Here is an 18,665-nt window from a genome sequence, read left to right as displayed (position 1 = left end):
AAATGAAAGTAGAGCTAAACCATCATGGCTTGACAATATAGAGCACTTCTTTCAAAAGAGCACAGAGATCTATGATCTCATAAGATCCAGAGGAAGTAGGGATAGAAAGGAATTAAAAATCCTATTTTTCTAGTGGAGATAGTGATTCAGAGAAATCAGATTCAGAGACAGGACCAGAACCCAGATTTCCATACTTCCAGCCCAGGACTCTTGCCTCCAAAATTTGCCACCTTGGGCCATTCATCTGTCCAATCTTTCGGCTTCAGCAAAAGTTGCATTATTAGTCTTTCAAGGATGGAGGAGATGGATGAATACAGAGCTGGGGAGAGGGCTAAGACCTCTGTGTACCAACACAAGACATGTGTTCATGCTAATACATAATCTAGTTCTCTTGCAAATGATGGGGTAATATGGACTCAGCGAGTCAAAAGAAGCATCTTCCCAGCACAGGAAATACTCAATCTTCTGACTTTCCTCAGAGAGGAGTTAGATTTTGGAACCTTGTAGCCTAGTGGAAAGGCCACGGGCCTTGGAGTTAGAGGATCTGGGTTCTCATTCCAACTGTCAATTGTCTTCTTTGTGACTTTAGGCAAGTCATTTAAGTGATCTGTACCTCAGTTTCCTCATTCATTAAATGGAGATGTTATACCTGTTTTCTCTTCTACATAGACTGTGAGCCTCATGTAGGACAGGGACTCTGTCCAATTTGATTATCCTGCCTGTGCCCCAACACTTAAAACAGTGTTTGAAACATAGTAATCATTTAAACAATATTATTTAAAAAAAACAACAGATATGTAATCATCAAATCATTGTTAGTAGCTTAGTGAATGGAATATTGAGTGTTCAAAGGGAGAACAATCAAGTTAGATTTATAGATCTATAGAATTATAGATTTAGAGAATCTAGATATGTGTTTCTCAAACTTGGATTGTGACTCCCAGAAGGGAGGTGGAGGAGCTGAGGATTTGCAGTTCACATAAACTAATACTTCAATGGTTCTGTGGTTAGGGCAGCCACAAGATGGAGGTTATCTTCACCTCCCTGGTACTATGTCCCTGTACCACCTCTCTCTTCTGAAATTAAAATCTGCTGCACTGCCAAGGAAGACCAAATGTGGGCTTTGGGGAAAGACTGAGATAGAGGAGACAAGTGAGTATTTTTTTATGGTATTTGTTAAGCGTTTACTATGTGCTGGGGGACATGGGTCATTTTAGGGGTGATGGGGTCACAGAATGAACATATTTGGGGACCACTAATCTAAAGGATTGGTGTCTGATGCCTTGCTAAAATAAAGGGTCATTTCTAGCAACACCTGATCATTTAGCATACAGGGCAGCACCCATAGAGGGCAACGACAGGAAGGTGATTTAGTGCCATAGAGTAGAAATGACAAAAAAGTTCTTCCAAAAAGAAATCTGAACAAATTTGATGCTGCATAAAGATATTTTTTTCCTATGTGTCAGTCTAGGGAAATGTTCAGTGGGGAGGGCCTCATCTGGATTAATCAAAGACTCTTTGAACCTATATCCAGCTGGGATCCTGGCTGGCCCAGGGATTTGCAGCGAGTTTTAAAGGAAAGCTTCAGCAGCTAACTGTGGCTAGGTCTACACAGCTGTGTTTACCCAGGTTATTCAGGCAAAAGTACTTCCTTATTTTTTTTAATCTCGTGAAAGATTTGGTCAATTCTTGCCTTCCTTTAGTTGGGGCAGCCTTGAATTGTGTACATATTTCCGTAAAAAATGCGGACAACACCCTACTCCTCGACTCCTGAAGAACCCTTTAGGAGGCTCAGAAAAAGGTTCTATTGAAGACACCTTTTTTTAGAAAATTTAGGCATTTTAGTTAAGTATTGTTATGTAGAAATCATTTAACTTCCTAAATTTCCAATCTGTCAAATCAGTCATTGGCATTTATTGAGTGCATACTTTGTGCAGACCACTGTAATAAATGCTTGGAAGAGTACAAGAGAATTGGTAGACTTGATCCCCTCCTTCAAGGAGCTTACAGTTAAATAACTCCCAGGTACATTCATTCTCTTTCACAGTTTTAAGAAGCTATTATACACTCACTGATGTTTCCTGCAGCTCATGCATAATTCCTAACACAGATATCCCACGTCATCCCCACAAAGCTAATGTTCAGCCATTTCTACACATATAAAATACTCTTCTAATTCTATATCCATAATTTTCCCCATGAACCCACATAGGCACCCTTCCACTTGTAGCCTCCACATATTCCTTGGAGCACTCACAAAGGTAAACACTAAACTTCCCCAAGCACTTAGTATAGTATGCTGCACACAGTAAGGGCTCAATAAATGCCAATCAATCAATAAGTCAATTAATGGTATTTATTAAGGAAACAGCATGGCCTAGTGGAAAGAGCACAGGCCCGGCTCTGGGTTCTAATTCTGGTTCCACAGCTTTCCTGCATGACCTTGGGAAAATCACTTAACTTCTCTGTGCCTTAGTTTCCTCATCTTCAAAATGAAGCAACATAGCAAAGTGGCTTGAGCACGGGCCTGAGAGTCAGAAGGTTTTGGGTTCTAATTCTGGCTCTGCCACTTGTCTGCTGTGTGACCTTGGGCAAGTCACTCAACTTCTCTGTGCCTCAGTTACCTCATCTGTAAAATGGGGATTGAGACTGTGAGCCTCACGTGGGACAGAAACTGTATCCATCCCTATTTGCTCGTATCCATTCCAGCGCTTAGTACAGTACCTTGCACATAGTAAGTGCTTAACAAATACCACAATTATTATTTTTATTATTATTAATAATAATAAAATGGGGATTCAGTCTCTCTCCTACTTACACTGAGAGCTCTAAATGGGACCTGATTATTTTGTATCTACCCCAGTGCTTGATACAGTACTTGATACATAGTAAATGCTTAACAAATACTACAATTATTATAATTATGATGATTACATGAGTTGGTAGAAATGTTCCCTGCCTACAAGGAGCTTACAGTCTAGATGGGGGAGACAAATTTTAAAATAGATAAATTATGGATATGTACATATGTGGTGTGGAGTTGGAAGTGGGGTGAATATCAAATTTTTAAAGGGTACAGATCCAAGTGCATAAGCAGAACAGAAGGGAGAGGGAAAAGGGAAAATGAGGGCTTAACTGGGGAAGTCCTTTTGAAAGAGATGTGATTTTAATGAGGATTTGAAGATGGGGAGAGTGGTTTTCTGTCATGTATGAAGCAGGAGGGAATTCCAGGCCAGAGGGAAGTTGTGGCAAATGAGATGGCAGCAAAATAGATTCAATTGAGGTACAGTAAGTAGGTTGTCATTGGAAGAGTGAAATGTGCAGGCTGGGTTGGAGTAGGAAATTGTTGAGGTAAGATAGGAGGGGATGAGCTGATTGAGTACTCCAATGGTAAGAAATTTCTGTTCAATACACAGGTGGATATAGCAAACACTGGAGGTTCTTGAAGAGTGGGGGACATGGACTGAAGGGTTTTTTAGAGAAATGATCCAGAGAACAGAATGAAATAAAACCTGGAGTGTGGAGAGACAGGAGGCAGGAAGTCAGCAAGCATGCTTGGATCGACATAGTAGCAGTTTAGATGAACAGGAAAGGGTGGAATTTAGCAATGTTGTGAAGGTTGAACTGACAGGAGTTGGTGACAGATTGAATATGTGGGTTGAATAAGAGATATGTTGCAGATAATGCCAAGATTATGGGCTTGTGAGACAAGGAGGTTAGTGGTGTTGTTTGCACTGATAGGAAAGACATAGGGAGGAAAGGGCTTGGGCGGGAAGATGATATCTGTTTTGGATATTTTAAGTTTGAGGTGTTGTCAGGACATTCAAGTAGAGATGTCCTGAAATCAAGAGGAAATGAAGAGAACAAGAGAGGCCAGAGCTGGAGATGTGGATTTGGGAATCATCCATGAAGAGATTGTATTTGAAGTTGTGAGTGTGAATTAATTTTCCAAGGGAGTGTGCATAGACTGAAAATAGAAGGGGAAACAGAATTGGGCCCTGAGGTACACCCAAATTTAGGGGGTGGGAAGCAGATGCAGAGTCTGTGGAGGAATTTGAGGAGTCACCAGAGGGCTAGGAGGAGAATCAGGGGAGATCAATGTCAGTGAAACCAAGGTTAAATGATGCTTCCAGGAGAAGGGGGTGATCCACATTACCCAAGAGAGCTGAGAGGTTGAGGAGGATTAGGATGGAGTAGAAGCCCTGTGGATTTGGCAAGAAGGAGATCACTGGTGACCTTTGAGAGGACAATTTTACTGGAGTGAAGGAGGTGGAAGCCAAATTGGTGGAGGGACAAGGAGAAAATTAGAGGAGCGGAAGTGGAGACGGCCAGTATAGATAACTTGCTCAAGGAGTTTTGAGAGGAATGGTAGAAGGGAGATGTGGAGATATAAAGAGGGAGCCTTGGGGTCAAGTGAGGGATTTTTAGGATAGTGGATACATGAGCATGTTTGAGAAGAGTAGGGAAGAAACCACGGGAGAGTGAACAGTTGAAGATGGCAGTTGTATGGGGACAAGTGTTTTCATAAGGTGCAAAGTGAATTGGTTCAGAGGAACAGTGGAAGGGAAAGATTTTGAGAGGAGGCAGGATATATCTTAAGATACTCCTGGGAAAGATGGGAGATTTGAAGAAGGGGCAGGAGGAAGGAGGGGCTGGAGAGGAGCAGGAGAGATTTTACAGAGATCATGACTGGGGGTTTCAATTTTATCAATAAACTACATGGCCAGGTCATTAGGGGCAATAAATTTACTTGTGGGGGTGAGGAAGGGCGGAGTGTATGAAGCAGAAGTTAAACATCTCAGACAAATGGTGCTGGCAATGGGCATGGGAGTCAATAAGGATCAATCAATCAATTGAATTTCTTGAGTGCTAACTTTGTGCAGGGCACTGTACTAAAGTCTTGGAAGAGTACAACACAGGAATTGATAGACACATTCCCTCCCCACCAAAGAGCTTACATCTAGAGGTGGAGACATTTATTAATATAAATAAATTATGGGTATGTACATAATTGCTATGGGGTGGAGAGAGGCGTGAATATTAAGTGTTAAAAGGGTAAAATTCAATTGCATAGGTGACATATATGTGAGATGAAGAGAGGACTTAATAAGGATGGACTAATAATATTGCTGGGTAAAGTGAAAGCAGATGAGTATGAATTTGAAATGGATGAATTTCACCTGGTATCTGGATTTCCCTCCACAGCACCCCACAGTTTGAGCACAGGAGTGGAGAAAATATACTGTGGAGATGATCAGGGCTGTGAATTAGTGGTATGAGATCGGTGGAGGGGCAAGGGAGTGAGGAAAATATGTTTGGTAGAGAGGGCATCAATTTAGTTATCAAGAGAAGGTAGTTTGTATATGGAGACCAAATGGGGCATTTTGGCTTCAGAAGAGTGGAGATGGTCAAAACATTAGACGGCTGTGTTGGGCAAGAGGAGAAATTACAGTCACTTGTATGTCAATCATATTTATTGAAGGCTTACTGTGTGCAAAGCACTGCAGTAAGTGCTTGGAAGAGTACAATATAACAATAAACATAAACATTCCCTGCCCACAAGGAGGTTTGCAGGGAGTGAGTATGTGGGGCATAAGGTAAGTGAGGAGATTGTGGTTTGATAGAGGAATTGCATATTTGGTGAGGGTAGAAATTGTATGATGACTAGAGGTGATTAATTGACAGATTAATAGAGAAGCATGGCAAGGAAAACAGGGCTGAGGGTTAGGACCCCCTGGCTTTCACCCTGGCTCTGCCATTTACTTGTTGTGAGACACTGAGCTTAAGTTTCCTCATCTGTAAAATGGGACTAAATACCTGTTGTCTCTTAGACTATGAGTCCCTTGTGAGACAGGGATTGTATCTGATTTTGTATCTACCACAGGGCTTCACACAAATAAATCCAATTATTTTATGGGACTTAGTGAGACATTGCACAAACATCCCAAAACCTGTTCTAGTTTCATCTTGTGTTGGCTTGAGCAGCGTGGCTCAGTGGAAAGAGCCCGGGCTTGGGAGTCAGAGGTCATGGGTTCAAATCCCAGCTCTGCCACTTGTCACCTGTGTGACTGAGAGCAAGTCACTTAACTTCTCTGTGTCTCAGTTACCTCATCTGTAAAATGGGAATTAAGACTGAGAGCCTCTCATGGGACAATCTGATTACCCGGTATCTACCCCAGCACTTAGAACAGTGCTCTGCACATAGTAAATGCTTAACAATACCAACATTATTATTATTATTGAGCAAAACTTTTTTAAGCTGTAACTTTCAGAGTTCGCAAGCACTACCTACTTCACTTTGTTTCAGGTTCTGGACAAATTGCAAGCCAAGGCTTGGACCCACCTCCTCCCCTACTCATACACATGACTCCTTGGACACTGACTGCTGGGCTTCAAAGCTGGAGGGAAAAAGCCCTCGATAAAATAATGTAATTGAGTGTGCACAAATTAGGCAGGAAGCACACTTGCTTTCATTTTCTTCCTTGCCCTCTCATCCATTTACCTAGTGGAAAGAACATGAGCCTTGGTGTCAGAGGACCTGGGTTCTAACCAGGCTTTGCCCTTTGCCTGTTTGATGATTTTGGACAAGTCACTTAGCTCCCCTGTGCCTCGATTTCCTCATCTGTAAAATGGTATTCAATCCCAGTTCTCCTTCCTACTTAGACTGTGAGTTGTATGTAATACAGGGACTGGGTCCAAGATGATTATCTTGTATCTACTCCAGAACTTATTTTAACTGCTTTCAGTTGAGCAAAGGTGTGTGGTGGGTGGGGGGTGGGGGAGGGCGGGGGCAGCTGGTGTCTTTCCTAACCCCTGCAGGAATGCTAGCCTCCAGGTAGGAATTAATTTTTCCTTCCCTTCCATCACAGAGCAGATAACCACACATTACAGAAAACTAGGAAAAGTTGGAGTTTTTTTTGTTATTTGGGGGAGAAAAGGAGACATCATGCCTTGCCTACGTTAAACATAATGGGTCAGTCCCCCCTTCTTGATCTCCTCTGGAGTATTTCTCGCTCCTAAATTCTGGAGTATTTAATAATAATGTTGGTATTTGTTAAGCGCTTACTATGTGCCGAGCACTGTTCTAAGCGCTGGGGTAGACACAGGGGGAATCAGGTTGTCCCACGTGGGGCTCACAGTCTTAATCCCCATTTTACAGATGAGGTAACTGAGGCACAGAAAAGTGAAGTGACTTGCCCACAGTCACAGAGCTGACAAGTGGCTGAGCAGGGATTCAAACCCATGACCTCTGACTCCAAAGCCCATGCTCTTTCCACTGAGCCACACTGCTTCTCTCTGAGCCACACTGCTTCTCTATTTCAGAGTGAAATGTTGATAACATATTGTATGTTGGACTTCCAAGAGCAACACATCCTTTGTTCTTGACCTGTTGCCTTATTCTAAGGCTTGAAGAATAGATTATGGGCTGTTATAAAAGAGAAGATGCATTAACTAGTGCCATGTTACATGGCCTCTGAAGTTTAATCCAAGCCCCAGTAATGGCCATTGAGCAAGAGTGGAGATGAACTCAACTCATGAGCTCAGTCCTATCTAGACTGTAAGCTCCTTGAGGCATGTCTACTGACTCTATTGCATTATACTCTCCCAAGTGCTTATTATAGTGCTCTGAAAAGAGTAATATTATTATTATCAAATGTCATCACATCATTTCCATTTCATAGAGACTCTATGGATATATTTTCTCCAGAATGGTCTATCTTCTGCAATAATCCATAACCTTGCTAACGGTTCTTCTGTTATCATTATTATGGTTTCTATCCATCCACAGCAAACAATAAGCACCTAAGAAATACCACTGATTGATTGACTGAACTAAGCCTATTTGTTTTCCTTAATGATGTTGGGGAGGGGGACTGTCTGTCAATGAAGGGATAAAGGCAAATCTATGCCCATCTCATTAGGGATTGCTATTTTACCTTTTAGTTCTGGGGGTCGGAACCCAATGCATGTAGATCCTGGAATAATATCTACACTGGCAAATGCAGATGTGTAAGGAGGGATGAGTTCTCAAGGTACTCATTAAGTGAAATGAAAGACACATGCATAGATTAGGAGTGAGTAGATCATTATTCCTTGATGTGTTTGGGAAAAACAGGTGCCTGAGGAAAATTGAAGTAGAAAGTTGGATTTGCAGCAGTCTTTTTGCCTGCAAAACTCTCTCCCTCCTATTCTGGCAGCTGCAGTGAATAAGAGAGCTGGCTATGGCCCTGTGGAAGGGAGCTGAGGGTCCAAGAAGCATCGAAGGAGCAGATCCACCTTTCTAGAGCTTAGCAGGAAGACTACTTCTGTTCCTCTGCCTTAAGCCCTTTCTCAGTATAGAGCTATTTCCTGTAGCAATAAAATGCTTCTGAAATTGCCTTGAGGAAAATTGCCTTCAGGGCCAGCTTCAGACATTTGGTTGCACCTAGACAAGACAAAGTCTGTCACCTTCCCCACATCCCCTCTTCCATATGATGTTATATTGGAGTCAGTTCAAAGCCCTGAAGCAAGTGTGTTTCACAGGCCCTAGTCCTTTGGGCACTGCTTCCTATTCAGGTTGGATGCTTTGCAATCTGTAACCTTTGCCATCCCTCTACTGTCCTGCAGTTTCCCCCTGCACACTCCCGTCCCCCAACTCCCCACCACCCACACACTTCTGATGGAGCTCCCTGAGACAGTTGTCTCAGTTGATTGTCATCTGAAGCCATATCTGCCCTCTTATCTAACATCTCCAGTGCTACTGCCTCTTTGGTTGAAGATTAGGGAATCTTCAGATCTCCTACAAAGGTAGTGTGGCCTAGTAGAAAAAAGCAGGGGACTAGGAGTCTGAAGACCCAAGTTCTATTCCCAGCTCTGCCACTGGGCTGCTGGGTGACACTGTGCAAGTCATTTAATGTCTCTGAGCCTCAGTTTCCTTATCTGAAAAGTTGGGAAAAAATAGACCAGAAGCCCACTGTAGGGCTTGTGTCCAATCTCATAACCACATATCTACCCAAGAGTCAAGAACATAGTAAGGGCTTAAACAATAACATCATTATTTATTATTATTATACTCAAGAACTCAGAATGCATCATTTGGCTGGAGTTTGTGACAAAAATATATGAGGTCATAGGAATCAAACATGAACTTGTGATACTGCATAAAATGGATTACACAAACTTACAAAACTATATTCACTGTATCCTTTTTAAGTTTTTCATCATGTTTTCTCTCTTCTCCTCTTTTTATATCCTTTCCCTTCCCTCTCTCCCTTTTTTTTATGTCTTTATCCATAGGACTCCACAGAATGGAGCAAGAATGAGAGGAAAAAGGCAGACAGAAAAGCATGAACTGGAGGTTTGTTGAGTTCATCTACTTCCTGTTTATATGGGACCATATAACAGTACAGCCCTCCTACCAGGAACCAGCTGTTACCGACCAACATGACTCCAAGGAATTTGATTGGCTTATTTCAGACAGGGGGCCTTTCCACCACTCACGGAGCTACTTATCCTTTGTGGAAAGACATCGTCAAGGATTTACAACCCGATATAAAATATACAGGTAAGTTCTCAACAAAATTTCACATTGCTGAGTCTATTCTATGTTTGTTCCTTCTATGTTTGCAGAGGCCTGCCTTTTCCTCAGCCCCTATTAAAAAAGAGAGTGCCAAGGAAAATTCCATAAGTCTTGGTCAGAATCAAATATCTAAGGCTTTTTGGTATAGCAATACCCAGGTTTGTGAAAATGCCCCAAAACATGTTCTTAGGCCCAAAAGGAGGCCAAACACATAAACAGAAGACCAAGGCCAATCAGTTCATTCTCCTCTTGCAAGGGAATCCGGCTCCTAAATCATCTCAGAAAATAATTGCCTATCTTAAAAGCTTCTAAATAAAAATAGGATCTACCCAGAATACAGATGTGTATACAAACAAGAGATACCTAGACTGACACACAAACTATTTGTAGATCTGAATTCATAAAGACACACCAGTAGGCACAGACAAGCACCTATCAGGTAGACCAATATTGGAAAATTCTCCTTAAGGAAGTTGTGGAGAGAACACTAGGCCTTCGATTTAGAGGGCCAGGGTAATTCTGACTATCTCGACCCTATCGCATTTAATGATTTGAAAAATGGGCAGACATTTTGTAAGATGCTGTTTAGACAGGCACATCAGCCTAAGTCCAACACAGATGCGATGTGATTCCTTTATACTAAAATATGTATCCATAGAACATTATTATCAATATGGTATTTGTTAGCCACTTAGCCTATGCCAAGCACCGTACTAAGTACTGGGCTAGATCCAAGATAATCAGGTTGAACAATCCCTGTCCCACGTAAGACTCACAGTTGAAGTAGGAAGGAAAGCAGGAATTGAATCACTATTTTACAGATGAGGAAACTGAGGCAGAGAGAAGTGAAATGACTTGCCCAACATCACATAGGTAAGTTGCAGAGCCAGCATTAGAACCTAGATCCTCTGGGTCCCAGACCTTTGGTCTTTACACTAGGCCACTTTCCTCTGACCATCCAATCCATATGGACCAATGGGGTAACCCCTGCACAAGACCACCAAAACCCTAGGGTTTCCAGAGCCCTGAAGCAGTGGGCCACATAAAACCAGGCCCTTCAATCCCCCTCCCATGGGACCATGACCTGAGATAGGGTCTTACAGACAACCAAGTTTGGTCCAAGTCATAACTACCTGGAAGCTATCTTTAAGGTCAGGAAAGGTGTGCTTGGCAACTTAATTTTCATTTATGGCTACTAACAGTGTGTTATTAGAAGCAAGAAGCCACAGAAGGTCACAGAAATGTCTTTTTTCTATCTATAAAGCATCTATTTTATCCTAATGGAAGCCTTGCCTAGAAGCTTGTGTGATTTACAAAAAACCTCTTGGAAGAGCTCGATTTGCATATCTGTAGTTATTTACCTCTATTATATACCTGCCCTTCATATTCACGATTGGCATTACATATGACAATATAATATGAATGTCTGCAGTTGTGGTTGAGCAGTCTTCCAGGTCTGACACCTTTCTACGTTGGATGAATGGAAAGATGACCTTGTGTGCCCGAATGTAGCACACCAGGCTTACCTGTATTCTGCTCTTGTTTCCCAGCTATCCTTGGCTACAGCACATAATGTGGGGACTGCTTCATTGTCTCTTTAATAACTTTTTGTGTCTATCCTTTATATGATTATCCATTTCTGTTCCCTAAAGAGCAGCTGTTTAGGTTTAGGCATCTTGCTTTCCATTATTCTCATCACAAGCCCCCCATCCCTTCCAACCTTGTGAAGACGTGACAAGCTTTACTTTGGTAATAATGATCTGTCTTGCTTCCAGAACTTCATATTATTGAAAGCAATGTAAAATTTATCTATAATATTATAATTCATATATGACCCATAGTTTATTAAAACATAGGTCAGAGACCAAGAAAACATTATTAATTCTACATAGGCTAATGACATTTCCATCAAATAAGGAGCTTCCCTGAAAAAACATGCTTCCCTAAATGCAACCATATACTCAAACTTTAGTATACGCAAAGACATGGGCTACATTCAACTAACCACACATGTGTAGAATAGTTAGAGACAGGTCCCCAGGGACATCGGCTTGTTCATGCATAAATCCAAACAAACACTGACATTTATCCCTGGACATGTTCATCGGAACTGTAGTTAATTGTCAATTTCCCTCCCCACAACATGCCACTTTGTGGAAAGATTGTAACAAGTTTACTAGAGATTTCCCAGTGCGCCCTGCTGTGAGGTAACATGGACACAGCATATTAGAACCGTGTCGACTGCATTGCCAACCTGCAGAGAACAAGCCAGTGCCAGGCTTGGAAAGCTACATCAAGGCCCAAACTCACAGTCCTGGACCTCACTGGCTTGTGTAGTCTTCCATGAGGAGGATCAGACAGCCATTATCTTGTCATTCTCAGTGACTGCTGCAAACTAGTTTACTACAGTCCTGGAGATCCAAGGGGATCTTACACAGGATGGGGAAAACAGGGGAAAAGGACAATGCTTATTTCTTCTCCTGAATAATGAGAGCAGCTTTCGTGGTTCATGAATATGCACACTGAGGTTCTATTTGAGTTCACAGAGTCACTGCTGGAAGGGAAGCAGGCAATAAGAATCAATGCCAAGGACTACAGTGAGAACCTTTCAAATTAAAATTCCAGCTTCATTTTATGCCTCGTGGTGTTTTGCAAGCAGGGAGATAGTAATAATAACCACACAACTAGAACGAATGATGCCCACAATATAATGTAGCCAGTATACTGGGTTATGTTTCCATTTTGAGGTTTCAGAGTCCATAGGAAAGAGTGAGCAATTTAGGCCAACAGGGAATATAGAGACATTGCTCTCTCAAAGGAAACATGCTGCATGCTCTTGTCCATTCCTTGACCAGTCTAGGTGCCATGTGTGCTTAAGAGGGAAATTTTTATGTGTGTGCTTTTTTTTTGTTTCTGTAAAGCATTCCCTGCCCCAAAGAGATATGCTATTATGGTATTTGTTAAGTGATTACTATATGTCAAGCACTTGAGAAGTAGTGTGGCTCAGTGGCTAGAGCACAGGACTAGGAGTCAGAAAGACCTGGGTTCCAATCCCAACTCTGCCACTTGTCTACTATTTGACCTTGCACAAGTCACTTAAATTATCTGTGCCTCATTTATCTCATCTGTAAAATGAGGATTAAGATGGTGAGCCTTATGTGGAACAGGACTGATGTTCAACCTGATTATCTCATAACTACCCCAGCACTTAGTGCAGTGTCTGGCATGCAGTAAACTAATTTTAGCAAATGCCATTAAAAAATAGCACTGTTCTAAGTACTGCGGTAGATACAAGATAATTAGGTCAAACACATTTCCCTGACTCATTTGGGGCTCTCCATGTAAGTTGGGGAGACATATCTTCAGATGTGACAATTAAAGCCAGTAAAGGTATGTCTGTATGGGATTAGGTATGCTTTACAGAAAAAAAGTCATTTTTAGTTCGTAACTGGATGGAGCAATCTTCCTAGACAGTGAGCTCATTGTGGGCAGGGAATGTGTCTGTTTATTGTTGTATTGTACTCTCCCAAGTGCTTAGTACAGTGCTCTGCACAAAGTAAGCACTCAATTAATACCAGTGAATGAATGCATGAATATGCAGGCCATTCATAATACTATCAGGGACTGGGCCCTGCAGATGTATTGAAGCCATGCCAGGAACTCAGAATTCTCAGTAATAATAGTCATAATAGCAGTATTTGTTAACCACTTACTGTATGCCAAGCACTTTACCAACTACTGGGATATGCATTAATGTCCCTCTTCCCCTCTAGACTTTAAGTTCATTATAGGCAGGGAATATGTCTGCTAATTCTCTTGTACTGTACTCTCCCAAGTATTTAGAACAGTGCTCTGCACATAGTAAGCACTCAATAAATACTACTGATTAATTAATTGATACAGGATAATCAGGTCAGACACAGTCCCTGGACACATGGGGCTCTCAGTCTTAAGGGGGAGGGGACAACAGGTATTTCATTTTTATTTTATAGTTGAGGAAACTGAGGTACAGGGAAGTTAAGTGACATACCCAAGGTCACAGAGCAGGCAAGTAGCCAAAACCCAGGTGCCATGACCCTGAGATCCATGTTCCTTCTACTAGGCCACATTGCTTTTTATCAGTAGAATCCATTAGGGCTTTTATGTTCCTCTAGCTCCCATAAGGGTGCAGATATGATCCGATAATCCAGGAAGACAGGAAATGGAGGGCTGGGAAAGGATAGACTCCTAGCAACCCCCAAGCATTAGCTGCCATTCAAGCTAATTAGAAGGAACCTTACTAGAACTTAGTCTTACAGAGTAACCTAACCACCCCGAGAGATTACAGTCTCATCATGCTGAATCGAGATCATAGGTAGTAGGTGTCAATCTCCCTTTTGTTTCCTGGTTGAGGAGTCAGGCCTGCTACAGCCATTAATAAAAAGGCAAAATGTGTGACATTCCTTCAGCCTCTAGGAGATCTAAGCTAAATGTATGACTCCTAAATAAGCAAAGGCATTCCAAGCTGTGGAAAAGAAACTGTGAAATCACACCATTCCACTGTCATGGACCACAACTGTTCTTTCTATGATCGTGAACTAATAGTCTTCACCCCACTTGCTTTTCCTACATATTCTTGGCTTCCATCGGGAGAGCAGGAAGGGACTCTCTTGACTACCTTTTGGATTACTTCCTGAAGTCCAAACTAAGCACTGGGTAACATCTGTAATGGAGCCAGGGGGACAATGAAGAGGGCAATTTCTTTTGGAATCCTGGACGAAGTGTTTGATTGAAAGTAATCTCTTCCCATCAACCCTGGTTGGCATATAAATGCAGGGGGATAAAACATCATACTCTTTCAAGGTAATGAAGGTCTCATCTCTCCATTGGTCTCCTCTCTCTGTTGTCCTTAATTCCTGAGGGAGCTGTTGAATCCACAGGAACCATGGGGAAGTTCAGTTTCACTTGTGTAAGTTATTCCGGTTCTACATGCAAAAACTTAAAAGCTGTAAGTGAACAGTAACATCCTGTCTTGTTTTCCTGTCTTCGTTTTTCTACCTAGCCATTTGAGGCAGCCTTGAGGAATCTTAATCGTATGTTATTCCCCATTCCCATCTCTTGATTGGTATTGTTATTATTGTTATTATTATTATATTTGTTAAATGTTTATCTTGTGTCAAGTTAATAATAATAATGTTGGTATTTGTTAAGCGCTTACTATGTGCCGAGCACTGTTCTAAGCGCTGGGGTAGACACAGGGAAATCAGGCTGTCCCACGTGGGGCTCACAGTCTTCATCCCCATTTTACAGATGAGGGAACTGAGGCACAGAGAAGTGAAGTGACTTGCCCACAGTCCTGTTCTACCTACTGGGGTAGGTGCACATTTACCAGGTTGGGCATAGTCCTTGTCCCAGATGGAGCTCACAGTCTAAGTAGGAGGGAGAACAGGTATTGAATCCCTATTTTGCTGGTGAGGAAACTGAGGCACAGAGAAGTTAAAATACTTTCCCAAAGTAACACAGCAAGCAGTTGGTAAAGATAGGATTAGAAATCAGGTCTCTAGATCCCACTTAGGCCACATTGCTCTGAGAGGTAAATGTCAGCCAGAAAAAGTATTGTACAAGAGTTCAATGGTCATTTTGAGGGTAAAGACAGGGAAGAGAGGCAGGGTATTTATTGTGGTTCATAGATCACAGAGAAATGGGAGTGAAGTTGGAAAATCCTGTTCTAAAATTCTGAACTATGCAGATGGAAAAGATGACCTTCATTTTTGGCTATGATAATTAAAATTGGGGAAGGAAGGACTAGGTATGGAGGACACATCGTTAAGGAGGGTGTCATTGGGAATGCCTGGCATAGTGAGGTTAGTTTAGGTTTGGTTGGTGTTTAGAGAGTAACTCAAATTGTAGGCTGGGTTTGGCTAGCATTCAGAGCAAGACTGGGCACAGAAAAGTAGATCCAAATCCATCTGAATGATAATTTTTCACGGCACTGCTGCTCTTTATTTCTCTCAAATGTATTATCTATATACAACGAGGGTATTGAGATTCAGCCCATAGGGAACATCTTTCACTGTACCTCAGTTTTTTAATAGCTGAACATCCATTTGCTGGATTATGATAACTTCAGAGATACAGTAATTAAGGAGCCATTTGCATCCAAGATAATTCAGGTTTTCTTTTCACACTATCTTGTGTGATTAAATTGCCACAGAAGATATTTTAGTTAAAAGGGTCTGTGGACAGATATTCCAAAGCAACCTCTTCAGACCCTGGAATAAGATCCTGACAGAAATTATGGAAATCTCCTTGACTAATTTGGTTTAGATATCTCACTGATCATCATTTTAAGTACACTTGCTTGCAGGTAGTGGCATGGCTTCCCTGACTTCTAGAAGTGCCTTCAATCTCTGGATTCTAAGAAAATATTAAGTCCCACATAATACACAGATCTATAGCTATCTTGATATTTCTTATAAGGCATGGATTTTCTGTGGAATAGAAGTTTGGATGTGGAGCATACCTCTCTGAATACTATGGAAGGAATTTCGCAAGCTACAGTTGTGGGATCTGAGTGGGGTATTTGAGGGAGATATATCTATTGTGGATGTTTTTCCCCATTCTGCCAGACCATCATACGGTTTTGTTTTCACCCTTCCATTCCCTACATCCTCTGGGATATACAGATCATTAAGTGATGACTGCCAAGCCCAGACTGCACATGGTGTGTCATCACACCTCAGGCAAGTCTGCAAGAAAGAGCTTGTCAGTTCAGACATTTTCCCTCTTTATTAGACACTTGCTGATCATGCATTTGGCTGTGCATGACAAATGCAGCCAAGAAGCTGGGATGGCGCTAATGCTGCCAATCCCCATTCGAAACATTTATCGGCCTGGAGATTTGCAGGCATAGAGAGTACTACTGGGCAAACACCTTTCCTGCTCTTCTCTCCTCTAACCTCACCCACTTAACACTGCAGAATAATCCAGGTTTAATTTTCCTTTCCTGGTTTCTAGTTCACAATTGAGCCACAGCCCAAAAACACATAGAGCATCTGTTTTCAGTTTAGGTTAAGTTATCATAATAGCCATCATTAATGGTATTTATTGAGTGGTTACTGTGTGCAGAGCTCTGTTTTGAGCATTTGGGAGACTACGATACAAGAAACTTGGCAGACACCTTTCCTGCCCCCAGTGGACTTAGAGTTTAGAGGTAGTCTTTGGTATTGATCTGAAATTCCAAGGAAAATAACTTTTCATGTGAACAAATATGTATCCTAGAAATAGTCTACCTTTTTGGCTCCTAGCTTATTTGTTCTCTTCTTTCAGGTACTGGTTTGTGGTTGAATGCAAGCAGAGTGCAACCTAGATTAATACAGTGCTCTGCACACAGTAAGTGCTCAGTGAACACCTATGACTGATGCTCAAAACCAGCTCTAATATATCTGAAATAGGTCTTACTCTCCCTCAGTCACTGCCTCCCAGGAATTAGCAGAGAAATCCTAAAATAGAGACTCTGTGGGTCCTCCATTGATTCCATTTCAGTTCTTAGGATCAGAAGGTGCAGTCTGTGGCTCAGAAATCCCTCTGGCAATCCCAGCCCTCAATCCAGCCTATGCTCAGTCATCATAATCAATCAATCAGTAGCATTTATTGAGAATCTACTTTTTGCAGAGCACTGTACTAAACACTTGGGAATCTTCAGTAGAAACAGAGGATCAGAGTCACTTCTGGCTCTGTCCCTTAGTAGGGTCCTAACTAGGTCAGAATTAGTGCCAAGCCAGAATGGAAATTCGTTCAGACTCACTTCCTGTGGTGCTGTTCTACGTCTGTTCTTGCTCTCGGCAGCCTAGGGAAAAATCATGGATGTGTGGTATGCAGAAGCACTCCAACTGCAGTGCTGAAGGTCTCTATACCATGATGAGGGTGGAGGGAGACTGAAAGCTGCATGAGACTACCTAGATCTTCTCAGATCAGTATTACAAACACAGATCCCCCAGTTCCTTTGGGTTGTGGGTAAGCGCTAGTGGAGGGGAAAGTTATTTTCTCCCCCCAACTTTTTTGGATTGCCAGGAAATAAAGCAGCATGGCCTAGTGGATAGAGCATGGGCCTGGGAGTCAGAAGGACCTGGATTCTGAATCTGGTTCCACCCCTAGTCTGCTGTGTGACCTTGGGCAGCCATTTCACTTCCCTGTACCTCAGTTGTCTGCAAAACGGGGATTAAGACTGTGAGCCCTATGTGAGACAGGGATTGCGTCCAACCTGACTAACTTGTAACTACCCCAATGCTTAGTACATTGCCTGGCACATAGTAAGCACTTACAAATACCAAAAAAAATGAGAATCTATTGAGGATGGGGACTTTTGGTTCATTGCTTAGTGTCAGTAGTAGAGTCCTCAAGAGAAGAAATTAACAGATGGATTGAAGATAGATAAAGCTTTAAGAGGGTCAAATAGATGGTGTTTTAAATGTGTCAAGAACTCAGAGCTCTAGAAGTTTGCCAGGTGTATTTAAACTATCAAATGAGCAATGATTAACATAGCATGCATATGAACTGTAATTTGCCCGTGTCTAATGTATTAATCAGTCAGGGTGATGGGAACAGTCTGCACTATCTTCCAACTCAATTAGGAGTATAATTCAAAGTGCTCTCTTTTAATCTAGAAATGCCCCAGTTAGCTTGGTATCTTACTAAATCTCTTCCCTCCTGGTGTCCCCTTAAGAACACCAAGATCATTTGAAAGCACCTATCATTGCCCTGTGACATGACATTTTTGTCATGAGGGGACAGCAGGGAAGCCTATCTCTTCCTGGTTAAAATTTGCATGAATTTCATTCTGCAGACAGAGCAAGTGTCAATATGGCATGCTGAGCTCAGAGAACTGTTACAAATTTTTAAAAAAATTGCAGTATTTGTTAAGAGTCTACTATATGCCAGGCACTATACTGTGTTGGTAGGTACAAGATAATCCAGTTGGACCCAGTCGCTGTCCCAAATGCAGTTCACAGTTTTGGTAAGCAGGAGAACGGGGATTTAATTCCAGTTTTTCAGATGAGAAAACTGAGGCACAGAGAAGTGAAGTGTCTTACCCAAGGTCACCCAGCAAGCAAGTGGCAGAGCCAGA

General features: G+C 41.9%; 1 protein-coding gene across 3 annotated transcripts in view; it reads left to right on the top strand.

The window, feature by feature from the left end:
* Positions 1-18,665, top strand: part of BRINP1 (BMP/retinoic acid inducible neural specific 1) — a 128,444-nt gene that overhangs the window by 33,317 nt on the left and 76,462 nt on the right. For all 3 annotated transcript variants that reach the window (XM_029063335.2, XM_007661937.4, XM_029063336.2), the window contains one exon: positions 9,277-9,544. In XM_029063335.2, the coding sequence (XP_028919168.1) occupies positions 9,327-9,544 (218 nt within the window). In that variant the 5' untranslated portion in view covers positions 9,277-9,326. The remainder of the gene's footprint in view (positions 1-9,276; positions 9,545-18,665) is intronic.

This window comes from Ornithorhynchus anatinus, chromosome 4, assembly GCF_004115215.2.
Source record: "Ornithorhynchus anatinus isolate Pmale09 chromosome 4, mOrnAna1.pri.v4, whole genome shotgun sequence".
Lineage (NCBI taxonomy): Eukaryota > Metazoa > Chordata > Mammalia > Monotremata > Ornithorhynchidae > Ornithorhynchus > Ornithorhynchus anatinus.
The sequence above is the reverse complement of the archived record's forward strand: the minus strand, read 5'-3'. Positions and strand labels throughout refer to the sequence as shown.